This window comes from Salminus brasiliensis, chromosome 5 (genome assembly GCF_030463535.1).
Source record: "Salminus brasiliensis chromosome 5, fSalBra1.hap2, whole genome shotgun sequence".
Taxonomy (NCBI): domain Eukaryota; kingdom Metazoa; phylum Chordata; class Actinopteri; order Characiformes; family Bryconidae; genus Salminus; species Salminus brasiliensis.
Genome location: NC_132882.1, coordinates 7,252,027 through 7,279,898, shown reverse-complemented (window position 1 = coordinate 7,279,898; position 27,872 = coordinate 7,252,027). Strand labels below are relative to the sequence as shown.

The 27,872-nt window shown below is 42.4% G+C and overlaps 1 protein-coding gene across 1 annotated transcript; it reads right to left on the bottom strand.

Moving 5' to 3' along the window:
* Positions 1 to 4,567: 4,567 nt before the first annotated feature.
* On the bottom strand, positions 4,568 to 27,495 carry gyg1b (glycogenin 1b). Its single transcript, XM_072679328.1, has 7 exons — positions 27,376 to 27,495; positions 24,067 to 24,202; positions 23,143 to 23,317; positions 19,206 to 19,368; positions 10,370 to 10,496; positions 6,919 to 7,132; positions 4,568 to 5,688 (listed from the first exon to the last, which is right to left on the bottom strand). The coding sequence occupies exons 1-7, from the start codon at positions 27,380 to 27,382 to the stop codon at positions 5,545 to 5,547; spliced, it is 966 nt and encodes a 321-aa protein (XP_072535429.1). The 5' UTR covers positions 27,383 to 27,495; the 3' UTR covers positions 4,568 to 5,544.
* Positions 27,496 to 27,872: the final 377 nt, after the last annotated feature.

Genomic DNA, 27,872 nt, shown 5'->3' with positions numbered 1-27,872 from the left:
TTGTGGAGGGGGCGGGGCCGAGACGAGCCGTTTGAGCGGGAGTTTGATTCAGTTCAGCGAACCGATTCGTTCGAACTGACCAACCGAGTCAACATAACCATTTACGTACAATTACTTTTAACGTGAACTAATGTTTTGATTGATTTTAAATTGATTTTATTAATTGGGAAAAATTACTATCACAAGTCATTCTGTAAACAAAGCTGTAATAGAGTGCGCAAACCTGTTCATTCATAACCCATATATTCAAATTAATAGATATTAATTAATAATTAAAACACGTTCACCTGCTTGTTTATTTAAGTATGTTTAAAAGCGTTTTCTGTTTCATGTACAATCAAAAACAAACAAAAATAATAATAATACCATAAACTTAGAAACAAAAATAGTGCTGTTGTTTTTCTAAATCATTCATAACCCATATATTCAAATTAATAGATATTAATTAATAATTAAAACACGTTCACCTGCTTGTTTATTTAAGTATGTTTAAAAACGTTTCATGTACAATCAAATACAAACAAAAAAAAAAAAAAAAAAAAGAGTCCGAGTCGTTTAAAAGAGCCGATTCAAAGAAATGATTCTTTCGCGAATCGCGATTCGGACTCTGCTTTGGTTTAAATGACTGCTAACAGGAGCCGAACTGTTTATAATAAGAGTCTGTGAGGGGGATTGATTCAGTTCAGCTAACCGATTCGTTCGAACTGACCGAGTCAATATAATCAGCGTAGTTCTGAAATTATTCGTTCATTAAACTGTTCTTGTATTTACATAAACAGCGAGTTCTCATTTTTATGGACATTTTTACGTACATTTACTTTTAACGTGAACTTATGTTATAAACGCATACATGAGTTTAAATGAATTGTGAAATAATTACTATTAAAATTGTATCACAAGTCATTCTGTAAACAAAGCTTTAATAGAGTGCGCAAACGTGTTCATTCATAACCCATATATTCAAATTAATAGATATTAATTATTAATGAAAACACGTTCACTTGCTTATTTATTTAAGTATGTTTAAAAGCGTTTCATGTACAATCAAATACAAACAATAATAATAATAATACCATAAACTTAGAAACAAGAATAGTGCTGTTGTTTTTCTAAATCAGAGTCCGAGTCGTTTAAAAGAGCCGATTCAAAGAAATGATTCTTTCGCGAATCGCGATTCGGACTCTGCTTTGGTTTAAATGACTGCTAACAGGAGCCGAACTGTTTATAATAAGACTCTGTGAGTAGCCACTGCTGCTACTTTTATCCGTTTGTGGCATTAAAGCGCCCCCGCTGCTGCTGTGGCTGCTGTTGTCCAGCTGTGAGAAAGAATGTCTGATGGTGTCCGCCGGGTGGCGCTGTAAGCCCTGACTGAGCCCCACAGCCACGACTGCGTTTAGGGGATGCAGCTGTTGCACCGATATGCGCACATTTCGCTAATCAGCTAAGCATGTGGTGTCTGCGTTAGTGGCGCGCATCCACGCTGCACCGTTCTCGCTGCCCTGTTGCTAGGATACGTGGCTACGCGCTGTGCGCGCTATGTGATGAACACTGATTAACCCTTTAGAGCCTGAATCAGCAAATAATCCACAGCAAATTAATTAATTGATCAATAAAAATCACTTGTATTACATTTTGCTTTTAATTGACCTGACGTATTTAAGATATTATATATATATATATAATTTGTTATTAATAATATTATTCATATTTCTGTTACAAATGTAACATAGAAAACTAAATTGTTTAAGAAGAAATTATAATTACAGAGAAATTATAAGCTTTAAATATTTGTATGTATTCCTCTGATGAATGGATAATATACATGGAAACAGAAAACATGACTTTAATTTTTTTCCCATATATGTAATTAACTAATTATTATTTATTTAATGTATTATATATTATTGTTATATATATATATATATATATATATATATATATATATATATATATATATATATATATATATATATATAGAGAGAGAGAGAGAGAGAGAGATAATAATAATAATAATAATAATAATAATAATATATAATACAGTACATTAAATTAAATAAATAATTAGTTGATTATATATATATATGTGTGTGTGTGTGTGTGTGTGTGTGTGTGTATGTGTGAATCTGCCAGTTTGTGTTGCTTCCAAATGTCATAATGAACAGACCAATAGAAATGCTGGTAATAAAACTATAGACTTCCATTTAAAGGTAAATTTGCTGTTTTGGAGATACAAGATTTTTGTGTGGCAGCAGTGACTTATGATTCTGATTATTCTACTAAATAAATCTTATCCATACAATCAGCTTTTTATTGTTTTACCTATCTCACTCTGGTTCTCACTTTTCTCACTTTTACAAACAAACAAATACGAGAAGGTAGATTTCTCTGCATGACTAAACAAGTGCCCCTTGAAGGTGAGGCTGGTGTATATATATATATATATATATATATAATATATGCATATATTATTTAAGAGGTCTTTCATATATTTAAGGTAAATAATGATCTCACTGTTGCAGAGGTCTCCAGACCTCCAGTCTGTATCAGGTATGACACCCTGGGATTTAAAGGGTTAAGAAGAGAACAGTGAAAAGTGTTTACACAACTTCTCTAAACACCAGGGGGGGGATGTTTCACAAAGCAAAACTTGATGTAAGGTATGTGAGGAAAGTCCCTTACTATTGAAGAGTGGTTTAAAGGGCAGTTACACCACTTCTTCAGAACTGCACAATCATTTCTCAGGTTTCACACTGACTCACACTCGCTCGCTCGTTAAGAAGTAAGGCCATGCAGCGCGTGTTGACGTAATGAGCTACATGTATTTCTATCTATCTTTCTGATCTACACAAACAGCAAAGCTACGCTATACCTGTCCATATACTGTTGGGGTCACACAACACCTCATAGCTTCATTTTTGACATAATGTGAATCTGGCAGTTTGTGTTGCTTCCAAATGTCATAATGAACAGACCAATAGAAATGCTGGTAATAAAACTATAGACTTCCATTTAAAGGTAAATTTGCTGTTTTGGAGATACAAGATTTTTGTGTGGCAGCAGTGACTTATGATTCTGATTATTCTACTAAATAAATCTTATCCATACAATCAGCTTTTTATTGTTTTACCTATCTCACTCTGGTTCTCACTAACAAACAAATATGAGAAGGTAAATTTCTCTGCATGACTAAACAAGTGCCCCTTGAAGGTGAGGCCGACTTCAGCCTCTTAATAATCTGAAATTTAACGGGTTCATTCCCAGCCCTTTTCAGACAGACAATACAGAGGCACCTTAATCAAGCATAGCATCAACACCATATTGAGGCATTGACTCCACTAAACCTCTGCAGACGTCCTGCTGTGGGATCGGGCATCGAGACGTTAGCAGCAGGTCCTTCAAGTCCTGTAATTGTGAGCTGGGGCCTCCATGACCATCAGCAAGCCTTAAGGTGCCCATGACCCTGTCGCAGGTTCACCAGTTGACCTTCCTTGGATAACAGTTTGGTTCTTGCCAAAGAGGCTGAGGTTCTTACGCGTACCCATTTGTCCTGTTTTTAAGACCTTCATCAAGACCTGACCGTTCACTTACTGCCTAATACGTCCAGCCTTGACAGATTCCTCTGTAATGAGGGATTTGATGTTATTCACTTCATCTCTCAGTAGTTTTAGTTATGGTTGATCGTAGTACAGCTAACATCTGTTTTTTACTATATATATATATATATATATATATATATATATATATATATATATATATATATATATATATATATATATATACATATATATATATATACACATACATATACACACACACAGCTTTGATGACAATTGTTCCAACACTTAAATCATTTATTAAAAATCCTTTTTTCTTCTATACAAATACATTTGAAACACATTTTAATTGCATCATCATCCAAAGCCTGGATTTAATAAAATTTATAAATATATAAAATAACATTATTTATTTATTTATTGTTTCTTCTGAAATCAAGGGTATTAAAATGTGTGTATATATATATATATATATATATATATATATATATATATATATATATATATATATATATATATAACATAATAATATGTTATATAATATAAAATTTTTTTATATTAATTTTTAATTTATATATACACATCAATTTTAATATTATATATATATATATATATATACACACACACACACACACACACACACACACACACACACACACATTGTTTTTATGTGTACACACACACACACACACACAAATATTGAAACTAGTACATATAGTAACTGTCTCTACTGTCCAGGAAAGAAGGCTTTCTACTCCATGTTGGATTTTTACCACCCCAGCTCATCCCTGGGGGGCTTTATACCCCTCTAGCCCACGCCTGGCATTAGGCAGCATGTTGCCAATAGGCTCATGTTTATCTGCTCTAGAGTGTCCTATTCTACTGGCAGTACTTCTCCACATGGACATGGGTGCAACTTAAAGTAGTTGAATGAATTCACATTAGAACCTCTAGGCAAACCTCATTCTTTAGAGACGCAAAATAGTTTTGTATGAAACACAAGAAGCAGGGTGTGTAATAATCTCACTACACTTTATTTCGCAGGTGGAAACATAGGAAACAGCAGCGTCAGCTGTCAGACGACACATACAAGAGGAAGTAGTCCACTACTCTGAAGGAGATATAGGAGGGTCAGCTCCTGCAGGTGAACATGCATGGACACGGAAGTTCACACTGGGCAACACTACGGACACAGTAACACGGTAACGTAGCGGCATTAAACCAAAGAGGAGGAAAAAAGGCATTTGCTGTGATCATGTGTAAACATCTGGTGAAGCCAAGGCAACAAAGAGAGAGAGAGCGAGAGCGAGAGAGAGAGAGAGCTAGGTTTATACTGCTTAGGGGTTTAGTAAGAGATGCTTGAAAAGACATCTTTACGTGAGCCATTAAATCTGCACTATGGACACCGCAGGAGATGAGGAGGGAGAGGGGGGGTACGTTCTTGGCACCAGCAAACCCAAGGTCTCCTCCTCACTCGTGTGTGTGTGTGTGTGTGTGTGTGTGTGTGTGTGTGTGTGTGTGTGTGTGTGTGTGTGTGTGACACATTAAACGCCTTCTTGGAAGTCAGTGCTATTAGATATTACCACCTCTGCGTAAACAAAGGGGACATTCAGTAGAAAAATAAAAGCTGGCAGGCAGGCAGGACATATGCTGTATATGTACAAAAACAACCCCTCGCTCCCTTTACCCTCCCAGGACAAGGCCAGGCATGTGGCGTATTCTGCAAGAGTGCGTTTGTGTTTTGTGTTTTTTAGTCAGGCGGGGAAGTGCTGGCTGAAAATGGACAACAGTTTCACAGTGTAGAAAAGGTGCAAGAGAGGAAAGTGGTGGCGAGTGTCAGCACACTGTGCAACGCCAGTTTTGCATAGCTGAAGGAAACCACTCACAGCGGCGCTGTGGCCACGCATCTACACTCACGCGTTTCAAAGACGCGGGTTTCACTCTGTAAAACCATGAAGGAACCCTTTCATGGCCTTCGCCCCTCTCCTGCTTATTTGAGGAAAGCAGCGAGCTTCTTCTCGATGTTGTCGAAAGAGTCTATTCCCATATAGTCGGCCTGGCCCTGCTCCCAGCGCTGCTTACGCTCCGCAGAGGAGATGGGAGGTGGGGCATGCTCGCTCTGTGGAGGCAACTCCTAGTGGGAGTGGAGAGAAGAGGGGGAAGGAAAATGAACACTGCAATGGAAAAGTGAGCAACAGGGGCACAAAATAAGTGTAAGCATTCTTTCACAGGATTGCTTTCAACCAATTTTTCCACCAACTCTACCAAGCAAAGAAAAAAGGGGAATAGATAATCCACTGGAACTCAAGGGTTCAAGGGTATAAAGGGTACAAAAGGGTTCATGGGTATAAAGCCCTCCAGCATTTCTATTCATTTATCGCATTTTAGCTGACGCTCTTATCCAGGGCGACTTACAGGGTTACTCGTATTACAGAGGTGGGACAATGTAGTGTTAGGAGTCTTGCCCAAGGCTTCTTATTATTGGTGTAGCGCAACACCTAGTCACCCAGACCGGGAATCGAACCCCAGTCTCCCAAATTGCATGGTAGCTCACTGGCTTTTAGTGGTGTTATCTGTTGCGCCACACCAACCACACAAGCAATTAAACAAAAAAAAATTAATGATTAAATATTGATATTAATTAATTATTAAATTAATGCTAATGATTAAAAATCTAAATAAATATACAATAAAAAATAAATAAATATACAAGGAATATAAGGAATAATACTAGTGTATTCAGTAGTCTACCAGTTTATGCATTTTTGAGGAAAGCACTGAACCTGTGATCCCAATTAGGTCAGATCCCCCTCATTTAAGGACCTGGTTTAGATCACTGGTCATCCTAGATGTAACCGACTCTCTTGGAGTGGTGGGACGAGCTTCCCCTGGGTGTCCGAACAGCCCGACAGTTGCTTACTGTCTTCAGACGCAGACTGAAGACCCTCCTCTTCTGAGAGTACTTGGGTAGAGTGTGTGTAGAGTATTATGGTCTCCATACGGATTAGCTATACTAGCTATACTGAAACTATCTAGGGAGAAAACAGTGAGGCAGTTGTGTAAGTCGCTCTGGAGAAGAGCGTCTGCTAAAGTCCTTCAATGTAAATGTAAATGTTTTGTATAATCCAGTTACAGCTAGCGTAAAGTGTAAAGAATACAGAAATAGATGTATGCCACTCAGAATAAACTACAATACACCTTCAGCAGACCTCTGCCCCCCCCCCTTTATTAACATCTATTGCCAAAGATGTTTAAGGAGGCTCTGGAAAGTGGAGCCCAATTAGGTCCCAATGGCTCGTTTCTGACCCCTAGCAGTTCAGCAGTGCTATAGCAGTCTGATTTTTCCATAGTGTTCAAAACTCACCTCACATCCGGAGTGGAAGGGCTGGTCTCCGTACTCCTGGTGCAGCATGGGCACCACACAGCTGCTGTAAAGAGTCCACCACTCCAGCAGAAAGCTGGGGTGTGTGGTGGCCTCCTGAACGTCCCCCTTCACCACCCTCTGCTTAGGGTCGTACGTGTAGCTCCATGGCTTCGTCTTTCCCAGGAAGTGCACCACCTTGGCATTAGCTCCATACCTGAGGAGCACACATGGTTAAAGCGGATGATGTATGCCTCTTCTTTGGTCTGGTTTATTAGGCTCTTGCCATGGTGGTCTCCAACCCTGGCCTTGGGAGAGCTACCTTGGTGCAGACGTTGGATCCAACCCTGCTGCTTTTTAAGAGGTCTTTGATTGGTGGAAGGTTGAATGGGGGGGTTTGTAAGAGATGGGTTGGAGTTGAAACATGAAGAAAGGACGTTCTCCAGCAGGAGGGTTGAAGACCACAGGTCTAAAGGTTAAGTATGGTTGCAGCTTTGGCGTGAAGTATTAATACAGTGCAGTGCGTCACATCATACTGTTCAAGTGCATATTGGGAAAGCTCATATCCTCAAAGACAACACAGGTGAGAGGGTGATTGGGACGAGTTACCCAGTACAGAGCAGGAGTTCACTGTGGAATAGGAAGAGAGCTGTCAGCATGGTGGCATGCATCATTATAAGGTGTGTGCTAATAGAAAATTGAAGGGGAAACCCTCACAAGGACCTGCAGTAAACAGGAACAACAACCACAGGACGCTGCCCACAGGACGCTGCCCACAGGACGCTGCCCACAGGACGCTGCCCACAGGACGCTGCCCACAGGACGCTGCCCACAGGACGCTTGCTGGCTGGATACTTCTGGTTGGTGGACTATTCTCAGTCCAGAAGCACTGCTGTGTCTGATCCACTCGTACCACCAGCGCAGCACACACTACTAACCCACTCACCACCACCATGTCAGTCAGTGTCACTGCAGTGCTGAGAATGACCCACCACCCAAATACTACCTACCTGCTCTGTGGTGGTCAGTCCTGTGGGCTCCTGAGCACTGATGAACAGGGTGAAAGGAGGCTAATAAAAAAAGTATACAGAGAAACAGGTGGATACAGTTCATAAAAAATGAATAAAGAGTGTAGAAACATTGAGGTGGTTTTAATGAAGTGGCCGGTCAATGTATGTAAATGCTTCAACTTGAGGGCCAAGCCTTTTATTATTGGAACATGAGCCTGTTATTATGTTCTTATGAGTTCTGCTCACAAGCTTGGTCTTCTCTAGGAGGGGCAGAATATCCAGTGAGTGAATATTAGGTACGTGTTAAAGACAATCTGCTAGCAGCAACTAATGACGTCCAACTGGGAATTCTTCAACCGGCAGCGACGATAGAGACTGAGCTTTTTCTGAGTGATTACGAAGCCACATTCATGTGTGCTCTGAAGCTTTGCTCTATTTAGCTGTGTTTGTGTTTGTCCAAGATATGGAGGGCAAACAGTCCTGTATCCTGAGAGGTGAGATTAAGCCATGGATGACCATGTTAACAACTGTAACAACAGCCTACATCAACAAGCTGCCATCTGCTGCATGCTGGAAGTTCAACAGTTCATTAACTGATTGGCACAATGGCTGCGTTGGCCACAACCACAGACATGCCAGTTGCTCTCAGATACCAGGACAATGTTTGGTTCAAGGGAACCAATACCTGCAAGTGTCATCCAGTGAAAACAGGATGTCAGTCATCGGATTACTGGCGGAGGTAGGCATGAGCACTGGCTAATGGCTGTATATTTTAAATAGAAGTTTGCCTGATCCTTTACATAAATAATGTCCCAATGCTCGTGCACACACCCTGCAACTGAGTGAGGTGAAGCCCTTAAATTAGCACCTCTATTTTAGGCCTGAGAACACTGTCCTGTGGATATTCAAGCCCTGGCTGGTCCCTCACCCCAGTCTCTGCCTGTACCCCAAAGTTTCAGATGCCGCAATGTCACCGGGCAGCGTTCATGTGACCAGTGTATCCCGTTACTGTACACTCTCTCAACTGCACATCGTGGTCTTAATAGCAGAAACTCAAACCAATGACGGATATATGAACTGATGAATAAGCAAATGACGTGTCTAAACTGGTTAAAATACTACTCCGGAATGGGTGAAACTGTGTCACCGCCTCATCATGCAGGAGGACGGTAGCTCTCCACTGATGACCACTGCTCTAAAAGGCCAGAGCATATAGCCCAAACCCTCTGAGGCAAACTCAAACGGTCTTATGTTGGCAGTTGTTCGAGAAGGCTGTCTGTGGCACATCGGTCAAACACCACCCAACAAAACAGCAGATCTTCATTATGGGTCCATGTTTAAGCCATATTCAGACGGGATTAAACTGACACATTGGTTCCATCCAATACTTTTGGGATGAGTTTGGGAGTTTGGGATGGAGATCATCAAACATTCTGACCTCACCAACACTCCTGCTGCTGAGTGCAATCAAATTCTCTCAGCAATGCTCTGAAATCTAGTAGAAAGCCTTCTTCCCTGAACAGTAGAGACAGTTACTCCAACAAAAGGATACACTTTTTTTTCTTCCAAAATCCGTTGATTTTGGAAGAAACTGTCCCAATACTTTTGTCAATTTAGTGTAGGATTTACTGTAGTAACAAGAGCATATCCAGGGAGTATGAGGAGTGAGGTACTGGACAAAGGGGGCTTTGGGCACTGGGATTGAGTCCATCTGGCGTTCTGAAGTTTTTGGCCACTGCTGCACACCATATTTTGTCTCCAAGCACCCATATCAGAGCTCCTCCAGTGGATAGTAAAACTTTCCGAATCGCTAAAGAAAACAGTCCATCTTCTTCACACGGTTTGCACAGGGCAGCAAAGTAAGTCCTCTACGATGACAATGATGCTATTATCGACGTCTTGGCTTAAAGCTTTGCTTAGCAAAATACGAGCTGAACAGCAGACTGTTCGGTGAGCTGTTCACTATGGTAACCGGTCTGTCAGTATGTTATTTTTGAGCCTCCACTTCAGACGCTAACATGCCTCCCAGCGCAGCGAGAAAAGTTGAGCTAATATGCGGAAGCTGAGCCGCCCATGCTGGCCAATCAGGCAGAAACAGTCCTCCACAACCCACCGGGCTATTGATGACAGGGTCGTGGCAAGGCCCTTAATCCTCTCTGCTCCCTGGGCGCCACAGCGATGGTGGCCCAACGTTTCAGGCATGTGTGCTCACTGTCCATTGTGTGTGTGTTTGCTCGCTAGTGTATTTGTGTGTGTGTGTGTGTGTGTGTGTTTTCACTGCATGGATGGGTTAAAGACAGACGGAGGCCAAGTTTCATCTATGTCCAACACTAATGAACATAAGCAGCGAGGTGCTGGGGAAGGGAGTGCACAGAATGGACACGTAGTGCAAGTCACAGCCAGCTGCCCAAACCTCAAACACGAACAAACACAAGCTTACTTACTGTTTGAATGCAGGGAGGTAGGTGTAGATTGCTATGCTGCTCATGTTGTAGATAAAGGGGAGGTGTTTTCTGATATCAGCTGTTGCCCAATCACTGAAGAAGCTATTGAGGACTCCCTGATCCCCTCCTGCAGAACACAGAGAACATGCTTAACAACTTATGTACTTATGCACATATGTATGTCCCTCACACATACCATAGCATCAGATTCAGATCTTACTCAACACACTCTAAGGTACAGAATGAATGCATTCACCTACTTTAAGTTGCACCCATTACTGACACAGATGTGCAAATGCATGCATACACAGGCTTGTCTAGTCCTGGTAGAAAAGTAAAGTATTGCTGGAGCAGAAAGATATGAACCTATTGGCACTGTGCTGCCTAATTCCAGGCATGGGCCATCAAGCTATGGAGCAGTGGAAGAATTGCGTTCTCTGGAATGATGGTTGGGGCTCCATCCAATACTTTTAGGATGAGTTTGGGAGTTTGGGATGGATGATGTGGGGTAGTGATCATCCAACATTCTGACCTCTCAAAGACATGCAATCAAATTCTCACAGCAATGCTCCGAAATCTAGTAGCCTTCTTCTTTCCTGGACAGTAGAGACAGTTACTCCAAAAAAAGGATAAAGGTATTAAAAAAAAAAGTTTGATTTTGGAAGAAACAAATAAATCAGGTGTCCCAATACTTTTGTCCATTTAGTGTAAGATTTACTGTAGTAAAAAGAGCATGTCCAGGGAGTATGAGGAGTCAGGTATTGGACGAAGGGGGCTTTGGGCACTGGGATTGAGGCCATCTGGCGTTCTGAAAGCTGCAGTTCTCTGTGCTTACACAGAAGGTGGGGCACAAATAAGCACAACCAACTCATTCACCTGCACATTCCCTCCCAAACTGTCCCCGGCATTTTCAGAAATGTGACCACACACACACACACACACACACACACACACACACACACACACACACACACACACACACACACACACACACACACACACGTGTGCGCTGATGAAGACATTAACAGGCCAACTGGCAAACAGCAGATCTACACAGTCATTTCAGAACATTATGAGCACCCCTGGTTTGGACTGAACGGAGTCCTTTCTGTTAGCTCTGCGTCACCATATATAACTCCATATAACTCCAGACTGTAGTCCTGCAGTTTCTCAGCATACCTTGTTAGCCTCCTTTCACCCTGTTCTTCAATGGTCAGTACCCCACAGGACTGACCACCACAGGGCAGGTAGTATTTGGGTGGCGCGAGTGGTTGCGTCTCTTACTTATGCGCAAAAGCCTTCTATTAAACAATCACCTCAACCAAGACTAACTGGCATCCACTCTTAGATGCTGTGATCCTCTCGTACCAGCGCGTCACACACCACTAACACACAAGCATGTCAGGGTCTCTTTATGTATATGTACACAAAAAGGGGAAAAAAAAAAATGTATAAATGTATTTATATTTAGGGGCAGTGGTGCTCAGTGGTTAGAGCTCCGGACTGTTGATGACAAGGTTGTGGGTTTGATTCCCGGGCTCGGCAAGCTGCCACTGTTGGGCCCTTGAGCAAGACCCTTCACCCTCTCTGCTCCCTGGGCTGGAGTTGTTTGGCACACCGCTCCAAGTGTGTGTGTGCTCACTGCCCTTAGTTCACTAGTGTGTGTGTGTGTGTGTGTGTGTGTGTGTGTGTGTGTGTGTGTGTGTGTGTGTGCATATACATACATAAATATATACACACACACACACACACACACACACACACACACACACACACACACACACACACACACACACACACACACACACTACCACAGATGGGTCAAATGCGGAGGCCACATTTCGCTGTACATAGTGCAATGACAACACACACACACACACACACACACACACACACACACACACATACACATACACATACACATACACATACACATACACATACACATACACTAGATTTTAAGGGAACTCTCTTAATCACCAGATACTTACCAAATCAATGCCTGTCAATATTTATATAATGGCAATATTGATCAAAATAAAATAAATATATTTTGAAATTGCCTCACACACCTGACTGCAGACCATAGGGCTTTAACGCTACCCTGATCATGATCACACCCTCAGAAATTTTTTTTATTATTAAAGGAGTTTCATTTCTACCCACAAAACTTTGGTTCCACCTCCTCCCCCTCGATACCCCCATCACTTTCAGCAAAGCTCGTGTTCTAAGAAAGAACCCATTCACTCAGTGCACGGCGGAGTACCAGGACCTGCTGGCTGGGGTGCAGACATGAAGTTCAGGCCAGCGGTAAAACGTGTAGCCGACAGTAAAAACACACAGTGCGACGGGCACACTTCAGACACGTGAAAGAGTCGTACACAGCTACTGAACAAACATTAAACATTAACAGCCTGAGCTATACAAGAGCCAGAGCCAGAGCCAGGGTACAGGGAAGCTGGTATTACTGCTAACTGTGGCTAACAACTGAACAGCAGCCATTGGAGGTCACTTAGCATTGCTAGTGGATGCCAGTTAGTCTGGGTCGGGGTATTTGTTTAATAGAAGGTATAAATACTGGTGCACAGGTCTAATCGGTTTGTGCATGGGTCTTAACAAAATTCCATGCACCTGGAGACACAAGCATGAGGGGGGGGGCAAGCACAAGCACGCCAATAAGAGTCTCAGCTCTTTAGATGCCAAGCTGTCTAACTACTCAATATTAGGCATGGAGGAGTCAGAAAATGCCTGAAGTATAAAATGTCACCAAAAAAAAAAGGTTTTTAATAGCCAGGTTTTTATTATTTCAGTTTTATGCCATTAAAGATTATTATTTATTATTATTTTATTATATGATTTATTAGGAGACAGGCCTAATTCAGCAAAAATCAGCTCAGAAAATGGTCTGGTGTCAACATTACATTTTCTTTTCTTTTGTGCATCACTGGTAGCAGCTTCTGCCAGGTTTCACTTATTCATCATTTCAGTACCAATCAGACAGAACATCAGCACCACTGACAGGCGAGTGGGCCTGTACAGAGTTCAGTTCATGCACAGTGTACATCAGTCAAGGGGTGGATCTATTAGACAGCAAGTGAACGGTCAGTTCTTGAAGGTGATGAAGGTGTTAAAAGCAGGAAAAATGGACCAGCGTAAGAACCTGAGACACTTTGACTAGAACCAAATTGTGATATTGGACTAGACAGGGTCATAAGCTTAAAGGACTTGAAGGATCTGCTGCTAACATCTTGGTTCCTGACACCACAGGTCACCTTCAGAGGTTTTGGAGTCCATGGCGAGAATGGTCAGATCTGTTGTGGCGGCACAACGGGGAACTACTCAATATTAGGCAGTGGTAGTAAATGTTTTGGCTGATCGCTGTACATTAAAATATCAATAACAGTTTTATTATATTTGAAGGAATTTCAGTGCTGTGTAAAAATAGAGACTAGCCTGTGTTCTTACTGGCCAGCAGTGGTTTGAGGCCTTGCAAAGGTCTGGTAGTGATCATGCTTGAGAGTGACTAGTGAAATTGAGCTCAGCGGTCAATTGAATTTGGGTACCTGGTTGATTTTGTAGCTATGGGGCAAGTAGTTTGTCTAAGGGGTTTTGAATGAATCTTTATGTTCAATAAATGGAATGATTAATAATAAATAAAATCTGCATTGTTTTTACTCATGTTGTCTTTATCTTATACCTAAAATTGGTAGAAAACATGACAAATATGCAATAATAGAAGAAAACCCTTTCTACAGACAGGTATCTGCCAATATTGGTACAATTCCGTCCTCATTGTGCATCCCGAATAGGATGAAAGTCTCACTTTGCAGAATTCACAAGTCAAAAAGACTGATACGGGCATCGGATGATGTTCATAAGCATCAGAGTCAGAAAAGAAGTATAATCGGGCATCAGGCAAAGACAAATAATTAGGTCCAATTTCTGTTCCATTTACTGAACCCATCCACAGCCAAAGAGTCACCCCTGCAGAGAGTCACCCCCCGCCGAAGGGAGGGCCGAGTGTACACCATTCATAGGAAATGAGCATCTCCTGCAAGCCCTTTCCACATGGGATGCTTCGGCTTGAAGGAAAGAAACATGACCAGGATGACACTAGTCAACAAGTGCAATCAAAAGGGATGCACAGGTGCCAGTGTGTTCCAACTGGTGAGTGAATTAACAGCGTCAATGTTACCCCAGCGTTCTGGGGCTTAAAATAGTCATGCTATCAAGCAGCTCAGAAACATCCCCTGGGGCTTTCCTCATGCGAGAGGCTCCACAAACATTACACAGGCCTTAGAGTCTTCATTTCGAGGGGATGAGTGAGGCTCTGTAAGAATGCACCTCGCCTGCTGCTGGTTTAGTTTGGCAGAAGATAAGAGCGAGACCATGTGTGCCCACGTTGCCGCCGGCCACGAGCTCTGGAAGAACGGAGGAAATGGAAAGATGTCCCTCCAGTTCACCTTTCGCAATGGATTTAACCATTACAGATCCTCCACTGCAGATAATGCCTTCCCTCCAACCCCCTCCCAGAACGGAGAGACTCTCTGCTCAGCATCGGTTTAAACCTCTAAATCCTTTACTAGAAAACCTACATCTTGGCAATCCAGAAGCGAGGTCCCTATTAAAAGGGTCTTTCTCCGAAAAGTAGCATCGGGAGTCTGAAAGCGAGGGAAATCCTGCAATATACCGCACCCACCGCTGTCGGATTCCAGGCCAGAGTAAAAGACAAGAAGACAGAGAAGATAAAATGTCAAAAGGTCAACGCAAGTTCAAGTCCTGCATACCACAGCACTGGAAGACCAATCCTGCTAAAAATACACCATCGCCATTAGCATCATTAAAATGCCGTCGGACCTTTTTTTTTACGCAAGCAGAATACATCCGCTTCGAGCTCATCTAACACAGCTAACAGCTCAACTAACAGCGAGCTAAGCTTGGGTTTATTTAAAACAGCAACGAGCTTCATTAGTCGTGATCAAAAAAAAAAAAAAGAAATTAATAAAACAACAAGAAAGATCCAGCCTGCTGAATATGATCCAAGCTCCATGATGCAAGCAGTCCCATCTCTTTTCCAATATTCCATCAGTGCCCCTTGCCCACCCGCACCATCCAGCAAACTAACGAGCTTCTAAACTGGCTGCCAGCAATGCGAGAATGGGGCCATTGTCTGAATCCCGCTGAATACAAGTCTGCTTCATTATGCTGCTCTGTAGTATTAAGGTCTCTCCTACATTTCCAGCAGTAATGGTGACTGTAATTGTGTCACAAAATGTCAATTTATTACATATGACACAATTACATAACATAACATTACTTTAAAAGGGGAACAGCACCACTAAATGATCCCACCAATATTACAATAGAATACAAATCAGTAACATGTAAACCAAAGGACCTTCAAAAGCAGCCATCATATTCCTATACAAAACCATCAGTGAATTTATTACAGTGGCTTGCATATTCAACCATATTCACATATTCAACCCCCCCCTTAAAATCATCACTTATGCATTTCTATATCTTCTGTGTATCTGTATTCAGGTGCGCTGCCATTGATTTTGGGTCCCATGGAAAGATATTCTGCCAAAACACTTAATCACAGGTTGATCACAGGCCCTTAGAACTAACTCCCCTAATCCAGCCACCCCCACCGTACGCCTCCCCTGTCTGTATTTGAGCGGAGTGTTGTGCTGTTTAATATGAATAATCACTGATCAATAAGTCAGTGATCAGTGATTAGTTTTCTAAAAGAAAATGCTGTGGCTAATTCAACCGCTGTGCTGTGGAAGCTCCAAGTTTACCCACATTAAAGATACTGTCCTAAGGAGGACACGACTGGCTTACTATTAGCCTCTACCTGCGTGTAATCTAAAGCGTTTACCTTCTCTGGATAAAAGAACCCCTTAAAGCATCATTATGGAGTATTTTTACCTTAAAATAGCAGCTTCAGAGTCATGTTGATGCTTCACTGACTAAAATAAGGAAAATATAGCATAGCTACCGTTGCTACGCAGGCTCGGCAGTTACACAGTATGTAACGCTGGTGAGAACTGAGTAACATGGTGGAAGCCGAGTCATGTTTAGTGTAAAATCCTGTATTATTACTCTACCACCTCGGCCCACATGCTTCTCTCACAGTCAGTGATGGCTCTGCGTCGTAGGGGCGGCACAAAGCACAAATTACACTTCCTAACTGTAAGGGGAGCCCTAAAGCAAGAAATGGCAAATTCCCATAATGATGCTTTAATTCAAGCAGCATTTGACTGAGAGTCTGAAGGAAAGCTGTGAAAATTTCAACCAAAAAGCTTTAGAGAAAATTAGAAAACGAGACAACCTGAAAATTTGGGGGACTGGGACATTTGTACCACATATGAGTCCACATATGAGCCAGGACTGATGCTGGGCTTGTTTGGGGGTCTCATAGGAGAAGGTACAGTCACAACTGACTAAATTAACCAAATCATGCAACCCCACACATGGGCTAGAAGTGAATAGCTTACTTACACACACACACACACACACACACACACACACACACACACACACACACACACACACACACACACACACACACACACACACACACACACACACACACACACACACACACACACACACACACACACACACACACACACACGAGACCACCGATTGCAGGAGAACCAAGGAACAGTTTGTTGGACAAGGTTGAATATTTGCAGCTGAACCAAATGCTAGACTTCCAAGTGGCTTGAATATTTACTTCTGCAAGCCACTGTTCACTTTAATAATAATAAAAAAAAAAGCTTCTATATAGCAACTGGTCCCAGGCACCCTATTCTTAACCATCTCTTAACCATCATGAAATAACTCCTTGGCTTAGCTTTAAGAAGCATTTCACACCTATCCACTCTGAACGATCTTACCCACTTGATTATACAGAAACCTTGACCAATCCTCAATACTATAAGCTCCCACTGACTGAGCAGGTTAGAACAGCTCCATTCAGCTGTCCTTTAGGATTGACCGCTGCCCATAAACTAGACTTTTCTAAGAACCTCCCCAAAGAAGTGACTGCCTTAACACAACCCTCTGCTCTTAAAATCCAGATAGTAAAGACACAGCATGAAAGAGCGTTTTGTCCGCAGGCGGCCACAGTCCCAAATTCCCCATGAGGAGCGTCAACACTCTGGTGCACCACAAGCAGTGCCTGAGCGAGTTTCTAGGTTGTGCAACACCCCGAATGCAGCTTTAGGTGTTCGCTTAAGCAGAGGAGGTGTGATAGTCCGATTACACCTGTCAGCATTAGACAGAACGGATGATCTGAGGTCACAGAGCGTGAAGTTATCTACTGGAGAGATTTCCGCTGGAGCAGTTCGAAGGAATGAAGAACACAAAGAGATCAGTGGCAACAGTCCATGGGAAAAGAGCTCCATTTATAAAGAACCACACCCGGACCATCAACCAAGAATACATCTGGAGGGCAAATACAGCCATAGGACAAGATGGGCTCTGGATACAGAAAAGCTGCGTCAGAAAGACCTCAGTGACCAATATGGTAAACATCTGAGGACATTTAACAGCTTGTGTCAACTAAAGTCAGGTTACTACCAGGGCAACCCAAATAAGTGTGGACGTACGCGCTGAGAGGCGGCTTTCAAGAAGCAAATTCCACCCATATTTCTCAAGCCACATTCAGTTTAGAACATCTCCAGTCTCTGGAGCCACATTTCTCTGGTTTACGTCAACATGGTGTGTCTTTGCAAAGACAGACTGTTCTTAATGGCCAGAAGAGCTGTACAGCTAAATCATGCTGAGGTTACACACACACACACACACACACACACACACACACACACACACACACACACACACACACACACACACACACACACACACACACGTGGTCATAATCTATAAAAAAAAAACAAAAAAAAACACTTGCAGTCATTTTAATTTTATTGCATAATATCATATTTATGACTGAGAAAGCCTGCAAAAAAACACCTGCCAATGACACCATGTTCAATTTAGTAAGGCGAGAAAAATATATGTAAAATAATAATAATAATAATAATAATAATAATAATAATAATATTTTTGGCCATTTTCACTTTTTGAATCTGGCAGTTGTTCTTTATATGGAGTCAAAATGATCAATGGACCAATAGTAATGAATCAAAATGATTTTTTTTGTATTGACTTCCATTGAAAACTAAAGTTTTTCTTCATCTCATGTAAAGTCTCATTTTGGAGTTACAAGATTTTTGCATAACAGCTCTCTCCCCTAATCACTCTAAAAGCAATGTTGGCCAGCACAGGCGTCTGTTGGTGGTGCAGGGACCCAGCAGTTGCCCGGAGTGTGTCGGCAATGCCGCATCGCTGGCAGTTTGAAAACACTGCATGCATCGGAGGAGACCGGTGTTAAGTCCTTACCCTCCTAGCGTCGACATTTTTTTAATTAATGACTTTTAAAAAAACAAAACAAAATAAACCACAAGAGGTCCTTCATTGATTTGTTGGTGATGGACTGGCTGTAACTGGCTAGCTGGTTAGAAAGCTCTCCACTCCACCAAAAGGCCGCTGTTGCCAGTCCAGAGTGTGTTTAATCAGTGAAATCTGGAGCAGCAGCTCTAGGAAACCTTAACAAAGCGGAGGTTGTTTTGGAGCAGAACGAGGGGTGGATAAAAATGTGTGAGAAATGGAAAGCATGAGATTAAAGCTAATTGCTTGAGCCTCATGGCCAACGTCCAGCAGTTGGCGGCCCAGTTTTGAAAAACTAGGTGCCCTTAACCATTTGCTATATGACTAAAAACTACACTGAAGCCTGGCACACAGGTAGAGGATCACTTACCATCAAAGCTGCCGTGCTCTGTGCAGTGCTGGAGGAGTTTGCCGTAGGTTTCGTTGGAGGGCCGGAAGACGAACACGCCAGAGTTGAAGCAGTCGGGCCAGCCTGGATCTGGAGCTGCTGATAACTCCTCTCTGTCAAACAGCTCATCTATGTTCGATACCACCTGAACACAGAACAGCAGGTTACCATATACCATATACAGATCAGCCATAACATTAAAACCACTCACAGATGAAGCGAAGTTCTTATAGTCAATGTGTTTGATGTGGGAGAAATGGATATGATGAAGACCTGAGCAACTTTGACAAGGGCTACCCTGTAATGACCAGCAGCTCCAAAACAGTGAGGCTTATGGGGGCTCCTGGACAACGGTGGAGAGTACCTATAGAATGTGCTCCAAGGAAAACTAGTGACCACAAACTGTTGGGCACCACAGGCTCAGCAAGACAGGAGTTGCTTCTGTAAATGTTTAATGATGGTCATGGAATGAATGAGTCAACATACAGAGCTGCATGGCTGCAGACTGATCAGAGTACCCATGCTAACCCCTGTCCACTATGAAAGTGCCTGCAATGGACATTGGCAATGAGCATTGCCAAATGGATCATGGAGACATGGAAGAAGGTCGCTCGGTATGAGTTTAACTGCGAGAGGTGCTGGAGCAATAGGTCTGATCCACAGCATCACCTCGCAACTTGCAGAACTTAAAGGATCTGTTTTAATGCAAACCACTGCAAGACCTCTGAAAGTGACTTGTAGAGTTGTTTGATGGCACACATGCACATTGATTGTTCAGGATGGATCAGTGTGGGTTCTTCTGTGGCCTTAATGATCACCTCACACCACAAGGATTCCTCAAAAGGATGCAAGTGAACTGCTTTCCATATGTTTTCCAACACAGTTCCACAAGTTCTTAATGGGATTCAAGTCTGGTGATTGTGTAACCATGATCATGTGGACCACCTCTTTCTTCAGCCCATTTCATCACTCTGTGATCACAGTGGCATGTTGTAAATCGTGGTGCAAATCATAGTAGTGCAAGTCATTGTTGTCGGTTCCCCATTAAAAATGATGATCTAGATCCTCTAAACACACTCAAAACAGCCAACAAACACCAGAGTATGACATATGTAGAAATTCTCTTGAATGATGATGTATAATAAGCACTGCTGAAATCAATACAACACCTATAAGTATCTGGTACTGAGATTATTGGTATTTAAGGCTGCATTACACAACACAATACCACAGTAATAGTGCATTATATAGATACAGTGGGGTCAAAAAGTATTGCCACTGATTGTGCAAGTTCTCCTACTTATAAAGATGAGAGAGAATTATTTCCCACCATAACTTACAAATAAATTCTTAAAAAAAAAGCTACAATGTGATTTCCTGGATTTTTTTTCTCATTTTGTTTCTCATAGTCTCATAGAAGTGTACCTATGATGAAAATTACAGACCTCTATCATTATATATATATTGCTCTCACCAAGACAAATTCCTTGTATGTGTAACATACTTGGTGAAATAAAGAGATTCTGAGATATATATATATATATATATTAGTTACGGTCATGCAAATATCTGCAGTTTGCCTCTATTTTAAAATTCGTAATTCATTCTTTACATTGTGTCAGTATTTCCTGATGAATGGACCAATACAAATGCACCAAAATGACTTGGAATCAAATCTTTTACATGACCAATGACATGTTTAAGTGAGTTAAAGTATGACAAGTTCAATCTTTACTACATTAAAAAAAGAATTACTATTATTATTAATAATAATAATCTAATAAAAATAATGATCTCGGTCACCGAGGTCCAAGATCAATATATAATCCACTCAAAAACCACACCAAATAACACACACACCACTACAGGAATCCCATCCATCTCTTAAAGCTCTGCTGGCACTCTACTCCAACCCACTTGGCTTAGACGGCCTAACCTCATTCTGAGCCAGCAAGTCTACTGCCTGCCTGAACAGCCAGAGTCTTACCTTCAGTATTCAACCGCACATTCCAGATTATGTAGAAAGTCGCCGTTACCACCCTGGTTAGGCCATTTGCCAGTTCCTAGTATTAGTTTCAAATCTTTGAATGCTGCCCATCTGCCCATCTGCTCATTATTGGGCATCTGAAATCCAAAGGGGGCTCTTTCTGCATTGTAGCAGATTTTTCAACCTAATCTAAAGTAAACTGTTTCAGGCTTTATCCTGCAAGCCAGTAAGACCGTATACATGGTGTATCTTTGGCACCTTTTCCTCAACTCATCCGTCAACAGTATAACCTACTAGAGCTGGGCAATAGGACGATATGATTTTATCGTATCGCAATATATTTTGTTATTTTGATTTGTGGATACTGTTAGTTTTTAATAAACAATGATCAACTGCATGATTTGTTACCGACAGTGTAATTTGACTGGTTTAATTAGATGAAGAGCAGCAGATGCTGAATAAATAAAAAAAAATGGATTCAGTACAGGAGTGTATCTGAATAGTGTGTAAAAATCTGTCGCCACTGATGTGTTTAGTCTGTGATTACATTCATCATGGTAAATATTGTGTATTGCAAAAAAAAAAAAAAAAAAGTCTAAATACCGTGACATAGTATTTTTACCATATTGCCCAGCCCTAAACCCTACTCATTTGGTCTGAAGCACAACCATTGTAGATAACAGCTTAAAGCCCATTGCTGATACCAAACAAGTATTATTACACATGGTTCTTTCTGGCATCACTCAAAGGGGCATGCCCCTTTGTTTTCAGGAGTGCATGTCAGATAATTGCAACAGTAGGTCAGCAATCAAGCAGATGACATTCTAACTGTGCTATCCATCAACACCATCATCAAGCCTACCAGTGATGTAATTTCCAACTCTGATGAACATTGTGAAAGTATCTACATTTTAATCCCTTGAGAATGGGGGATCTCCAGTAACTGCCCGAATTGCCCCTAAAAAGACTGACGGCATCAAATGCAATTCTTTTTAAACTGTATCCATCCATAGATTATGCAAACTGAAGTGACCGGATTAAGCTTCAGGTTCACTTAGTCTGTGTTTCTACTGGTCAGGTGTGATTACAACAAACCCAGGTGTGAATGCAGAGCTGTGCACAGGCACAGGCTCACTCCTGCCTTCAAAATCTAGCATCAACCCTGCCCGCTCGCTCCACCAACGTCATGCCGTCCATATCGGAGTGCTTCATTATGGGTGAGTCTCACTGCAGACCTGCTCACGTTTCTTCTGTCAGACGCTTTAGTTAGTTAAGTGGGGCTGTGTCCCAAACCACACACACAACCACATTACTACACAGGGTTTCAGCACTAGCCATCATTAGAACGGCATTCATTAGCTAGGCCGCCTCAGTGAAGTAAAGACGCGTGAGAGTTGGGATGCAGCCACAGTAACTTTAAATCTTACAGCTTTGGCGAACGTTGTGCCGTGAACATCACGCTAGTTGTTGCGTGGATCTCTACCTGCAGCCTTCAGTCATACATGCCTCATACACCACCTTATTTCTCCCTTTTGGTCCAATTGTAAATATGTCAGTATGAACGCAAGGCAAAGCAGGACTAAGATCTAACAGTGTATCATTTTCTTGCTTGGTCTGGACCAAGAGAACTGTACTACAAGTCGGTTCCCTTAGACTTTGATCATTAGGAATGCATGTTGGCCCATAAACACCTTTTAATATGGCTTACCTTGACTAACAAACACAGTCCTAGAATAATTGACATGTACAAGCCCCATGCTGTCTTAACCTTCTCTCACTGATGTGGGATAAGGTGCGAAAAGACACTACGGACCCAAGTAGAAGTATTATGAGCATCACTCCACATTTTCAGAGTTGCTGATATGCTGTGGGCTATGTACTTAAGTGGTAACCCTGTTTAGGTCTACAGTTTTAAATCCCCCGGACCCTCACCAGTGTGTCTGCATCCATGAACACACATTTAGAGTAGTGTGTGAGAGTCCAGCAGTTGAGCTTAGTGAAGGTCACTCCCAGGTCAGGTCTCTTCATCATGGCCAGGTGTGCCGTGTCCCCACTGTCCAACACATTCACCAGCCTGACCTCGTCATAGAGCCTACGAAGCACTGCCCTGCAGAGGCAGAAGAGGAGAGAGCATCATCATCATCATCATCATCATCATCATCTGATTAGAACCAAACTACTACTGCTTACCTAAGGACGTGTAGAGACTAACATGCCCTACATTGGTTTCAGCCCCCAAAAATGCTGTCCATCTTGGTCCATATTTAAGACCACCGTTAAAGGCGGTGTCTTTATGTTTGTGACAAAGCCTACAATCTGCACCATCATGTTCAAGTATCCAGACACCCTGTCTAATCTGCGATTTTAGCTACTTTCCATTGCACCCATTGGTGACAGGCATGTAACTGGGCATAGACAAGCATTGGCCAGCAGAATGGGGTGCTCAGTAGCAGCTGAATGTGAGCCTGCTGAGATCACCATGCCCAATGCCAACCCCCAGCTAGAGGCATTAAAGCATTTATCCCCCTCGGCATTGTGCAGTGGATCAGTGGTCGGCACTCTCTCTAATTCCTTTGGGATGACTTGGAGTTGTGTTGGTGATACAGAACTTCCAGTGATCCAACATCAGCCCCTGACCTCACCAGTGTTTTTATGGCTGAATGCAATCAAATCCCCTCAACAATGTTTAAACATCAATTGTAAATCAATTGATCAATTGAGAGGAAGCTGTCACTCCAGTCTTTCTTACATAACCAAAGTATTCCTTTAACAATAATCCAGTTGCTCTGGGCTAGTAATCTGTTCTCAGACCAGTTCTGAGATGCTGTGCGAATACCAATTGTCCATTTCACATACCTGGATGGCTCTGACACGTGGGGTCCGATGAGTACCACCAGCTTTTTGGAAGTTTTATGGTTCCTCAGGGACTTCCCCAGCACCATCGCTCCTTTAGCATAGTTATCATTGGTGGCCAAGGTGACGAACGCCTGGTCTGCAAAGGAAGAGTGAATCCCTTTAAGGAATGGCGTTAATACTGCAGGCAGGCTCGAGATCATTTGCATCATGCTGCCTTGCCAAAGTGAGCCTCTTAAAAAAGCAATTGCACCACTTTCAGAACAGGAGACTGGTGTAAGACGTCCTCTCCGGTGCACTCCATGTTAAGAGCGATCAGAGGTTTTCCATGACCTAATGCAATCCACATTCTTCACAAACACCCCAGTTTTCCCATATTTGACATTACAATACAGGCATTCTGGCAATCGCACAAGGAACCCACTGCTCTCCAACCAGAGCTAACCAAGGGCAGATGAGCACTGGTGCCATAACTATGCCATCACTCAAAAACAATCATTAGGTCTGGGTGATGTATCCTCTATATCAGTACATCGCAATATAGACAGTCATATTGCCTTTAAGATTTGGTGAACTACACCTACTACTACACCTATCCACTATATAACTACCATAAAACAGACATCAGGATTGGTGTTCCTCTATGAGGACCTTTCCAGTGCTTGTCTTTCATGTCTGATCTGGTTTGTGAGCAGTATTGAACAGTTTACAGGTCATAAGGTGGAACTTTTCCATTCCACCTTAAATAGCGCAGCATTTACAGTCTGGAACATCAGCCGCCACAGTGTATCCACTGCCCCATTTAAGGTGGAATGGCAAATTCAATAAAGAAGACAACTCTAGCGGTATTTACAGGTCAGATATTGCCCTGTAAGGTTCCTGTATGCTGACTGATACATTGTTTACGCCGGTTTACTGCGATGTCGATATACCGTGATGCTGATTTTCTCAGTTGTAGTGATGTTTGTGATGTTTAGTGACAGTTTACAGATAACAAGCCTTATTTCCATGGCATAATGCTCATAAATAGTGATGTTCATGTCGCCGAGCTATTGTTATTCTATTGGAGCACTTGACCTGGGATCAGAGCGCAGGCTCAGCCATACTACAGCACCTATGAAGCTCAGAGAGTTAGGGCTCTTGCTCAAGCTGAGGACGTGCAGGTATAGAACTCACAACCTTGTGATCGGTCATTGCTAGTAATCAATAACCCAGCACTCCAGGACATGGCATGTTACTACTATAGTCATCATTTACCGTAAGTTTTGTATTGTTCTGAAATAACTGTTTAAAAATACAATAAAAATTGAATAACTAGCAAGTTTTCTTTCTGCAGAGAGAGCTGCTTCTGTCTGGTCAACATTTACAGCACTGTGTGGGTTTTTATTGGAGTAATGTTAATCTGATGGGAAGAAAACAGAACTGACCAGTCCAATTCAGATAAGGTCTGCCTGATTTGTGAGCACTGAGTAGCAGGAGTGCAACAACTAATCAGCTTAGTCGACTAAAATCAACTACACAATTAACTGGCAACTAACTTAATAGTTGATTAGTTGGTGATATCACCACATGTGTTTCTCACGCTCACTGGGACAAGTTCTGGATGTACATCTGGACCCCAGATTAAAAGCTCAATATACTTCACAGTAAAAATAGAAGTAGAAGTTTGATTGATATCAGTTTTAATCTGTAAAAATTAGGCCCTAATTTCCCACATTAAATGGAGCTTATGGACTGGACCATAAGTAAAAAAAAAAAGACCTTCAAAAGACAAAAGGTGGGGTCAGGCAGTTGTGAGCACTGGCTGGCCTGGACAAAGTGAATGGTCACAGTCCTATAAAACATGGGCTTTGGCTGGAGGCAACATCGAGCCACGGCATTACACGAAAACAAAACTTTCACAGGCTGGCAGGCCGTGTCAGTTCCGCAGATTAAGCACCAGCATTAAAGTGCATATTACGTAACTCTCTCTCTCTCTCTCTCTCTCTCTCTCTCTCAAATCCAATGTCACATTTTTTTCAGAAAACCACACTGCAAGTGTATCAGATTAGTAAAGTTATTCAGAAGAGTACAAAAGAAAATGCATGCACAATCTTGCACATCTTGGCACCTCCAGGCATTTGCTAGGTTTTTTTTATTTTTTTTTTAAGGTGGTTACTATGGCGAATGGTGGTTCAGGTGGTTGCAAAGGTGTTCCTGGTGGTTGATGAAGCATTCCCAAGTATTTCTAAAATGTGATGTTCCTATGTTGTTGTGGTATCCCAGGTGGTTGCTAGGCAGGTATTCCAGGTGGTTGCTAAGGCCAGGCATTAGAAAAGTTAAGGAGTTAGCAGTAATTTGCCCAATATATACTACATGCTAAAATAACATCTTAAAAACCTGACTTGACAGTTGTGCCCGGTTTCTGTTCTTGAAATCGAAACATCAGAAACATGATCCAGTATAAGATGAAGACTGTAGAGATCAGAGCGAAATGCATAAAATGTTTATGAGCATTATGCCATGGAAATAAGGCTCATTATCTGGGTTGTGGGTTCGATTCCCGGGCTCGGCAAGCTGCCACTGTTGGGCCCTTGAGCAAGGCCCTTGGAGTTGGCTGGGAGTCCCGGGCGCTGGAGTTGGCTGCCCACCGCTCTGGGTGTGTGTGTGTGTGTACTCACTGCCCCTAGTTCACTAGTGTGTGTGTGTGTTCACTACCACATTTCTACCACATTTCGCTGTACAGTGACAAATACATGCACCTTTCGCTACAACTGAGAAAATCAGTATCACAGTATATCGACATCGCGGTAAACCGGCGTAAACAATGTATCAGTCAGCATGCAGGAACCTTACAGGGCTATATCTGACCTGTAAATACCGCTAGAGTTGTCTTCTTTACTGAATTTGCCATTCCACCTTAAATGGGGCAGTGGATACACTGTGGCGGCTGATGTTCCACACTGTAAGTGCTGCGCTATTTAAGGTGGAACGGAAAAGTTCTCCCTTATGATCTGTAAACTGTTCAATACTGCTCACAAACCAGATCAGCCTGGCCCTGGGGCTGGGGCTGGGTTATTGCAACGCTATCTCAGCCTTACCTAAGCTTCTCAATTTCCTCCTGAATTAGAAGTGCGCTGCCCGCAACTTCTGGGCTTCATCAGAAGGCGAAGCAGGAAGAGCACCGTTACAGTTCTACATGGATACATCACCGCCCACAAACAGCACAGCACAGACCACCAGGTTCCTGCATGCAATCAAACACCTGTCCAAAGCAAGGCTGGCGAACCCCCCAAAACAGCTGCGACCCTCCTCTCGCGGAATCCCACCTACCTGCCATGCCTGCTTCAAGCTCGGACCCTTCGCGCGCCGCAGCTTCACTTTTCAAAGAGACTTTGCTGAAAGTCTAGGATGGCATTTATACCAGCATAGGGACTACCGTGAATCTGCCCAATCACGTGACCAGCCAAGGGCTTCCTCGCTCACACGCCCCCTCTGACTGTGAAAGGCGCAATGCTTCCTGGGTGAGTTTCACTTGAAGGCTGCTCAGTGCCCTACACCCTACACCCTACACCCTACACCCTACACCCTACACCCTACTCCCTACTCTGTAGGCCTTACTCACTACAGCCTACACAAGTGAGAGAACCTTGATTTATTTGTATGTTTTTCAGTGGAAATGAGCATTATTATTATTATCCAAGTTATAATATTTGATCAGATTGATCGGATTGATCGGATTTATCTGATATTTCAGTCTGTCTACTCTTCATCTTTATTACAGCTTTCATAAGGCAAGCTCAAAGCATTGCAAAACAGCAGTGATACTC

Coding starts and splice junctions, on each gene's coding strand:
- gyg1b (XM_072679328.1), bottom strand. Junction 23,318..24,066: donor CACGTGTCAGAGCCATCCAG/GTATGTGAAATG, acceptor CTGCCTCTGCAG/GGCAGTGCTTCGTAGGCTCT. Junction 19,369..23,142: donor TCATGGATGCAGACACACTG/GTGAGGGTCCGG, acceptor TTCTGTGTTCAG/GTGGTATCGAACATAGATGA.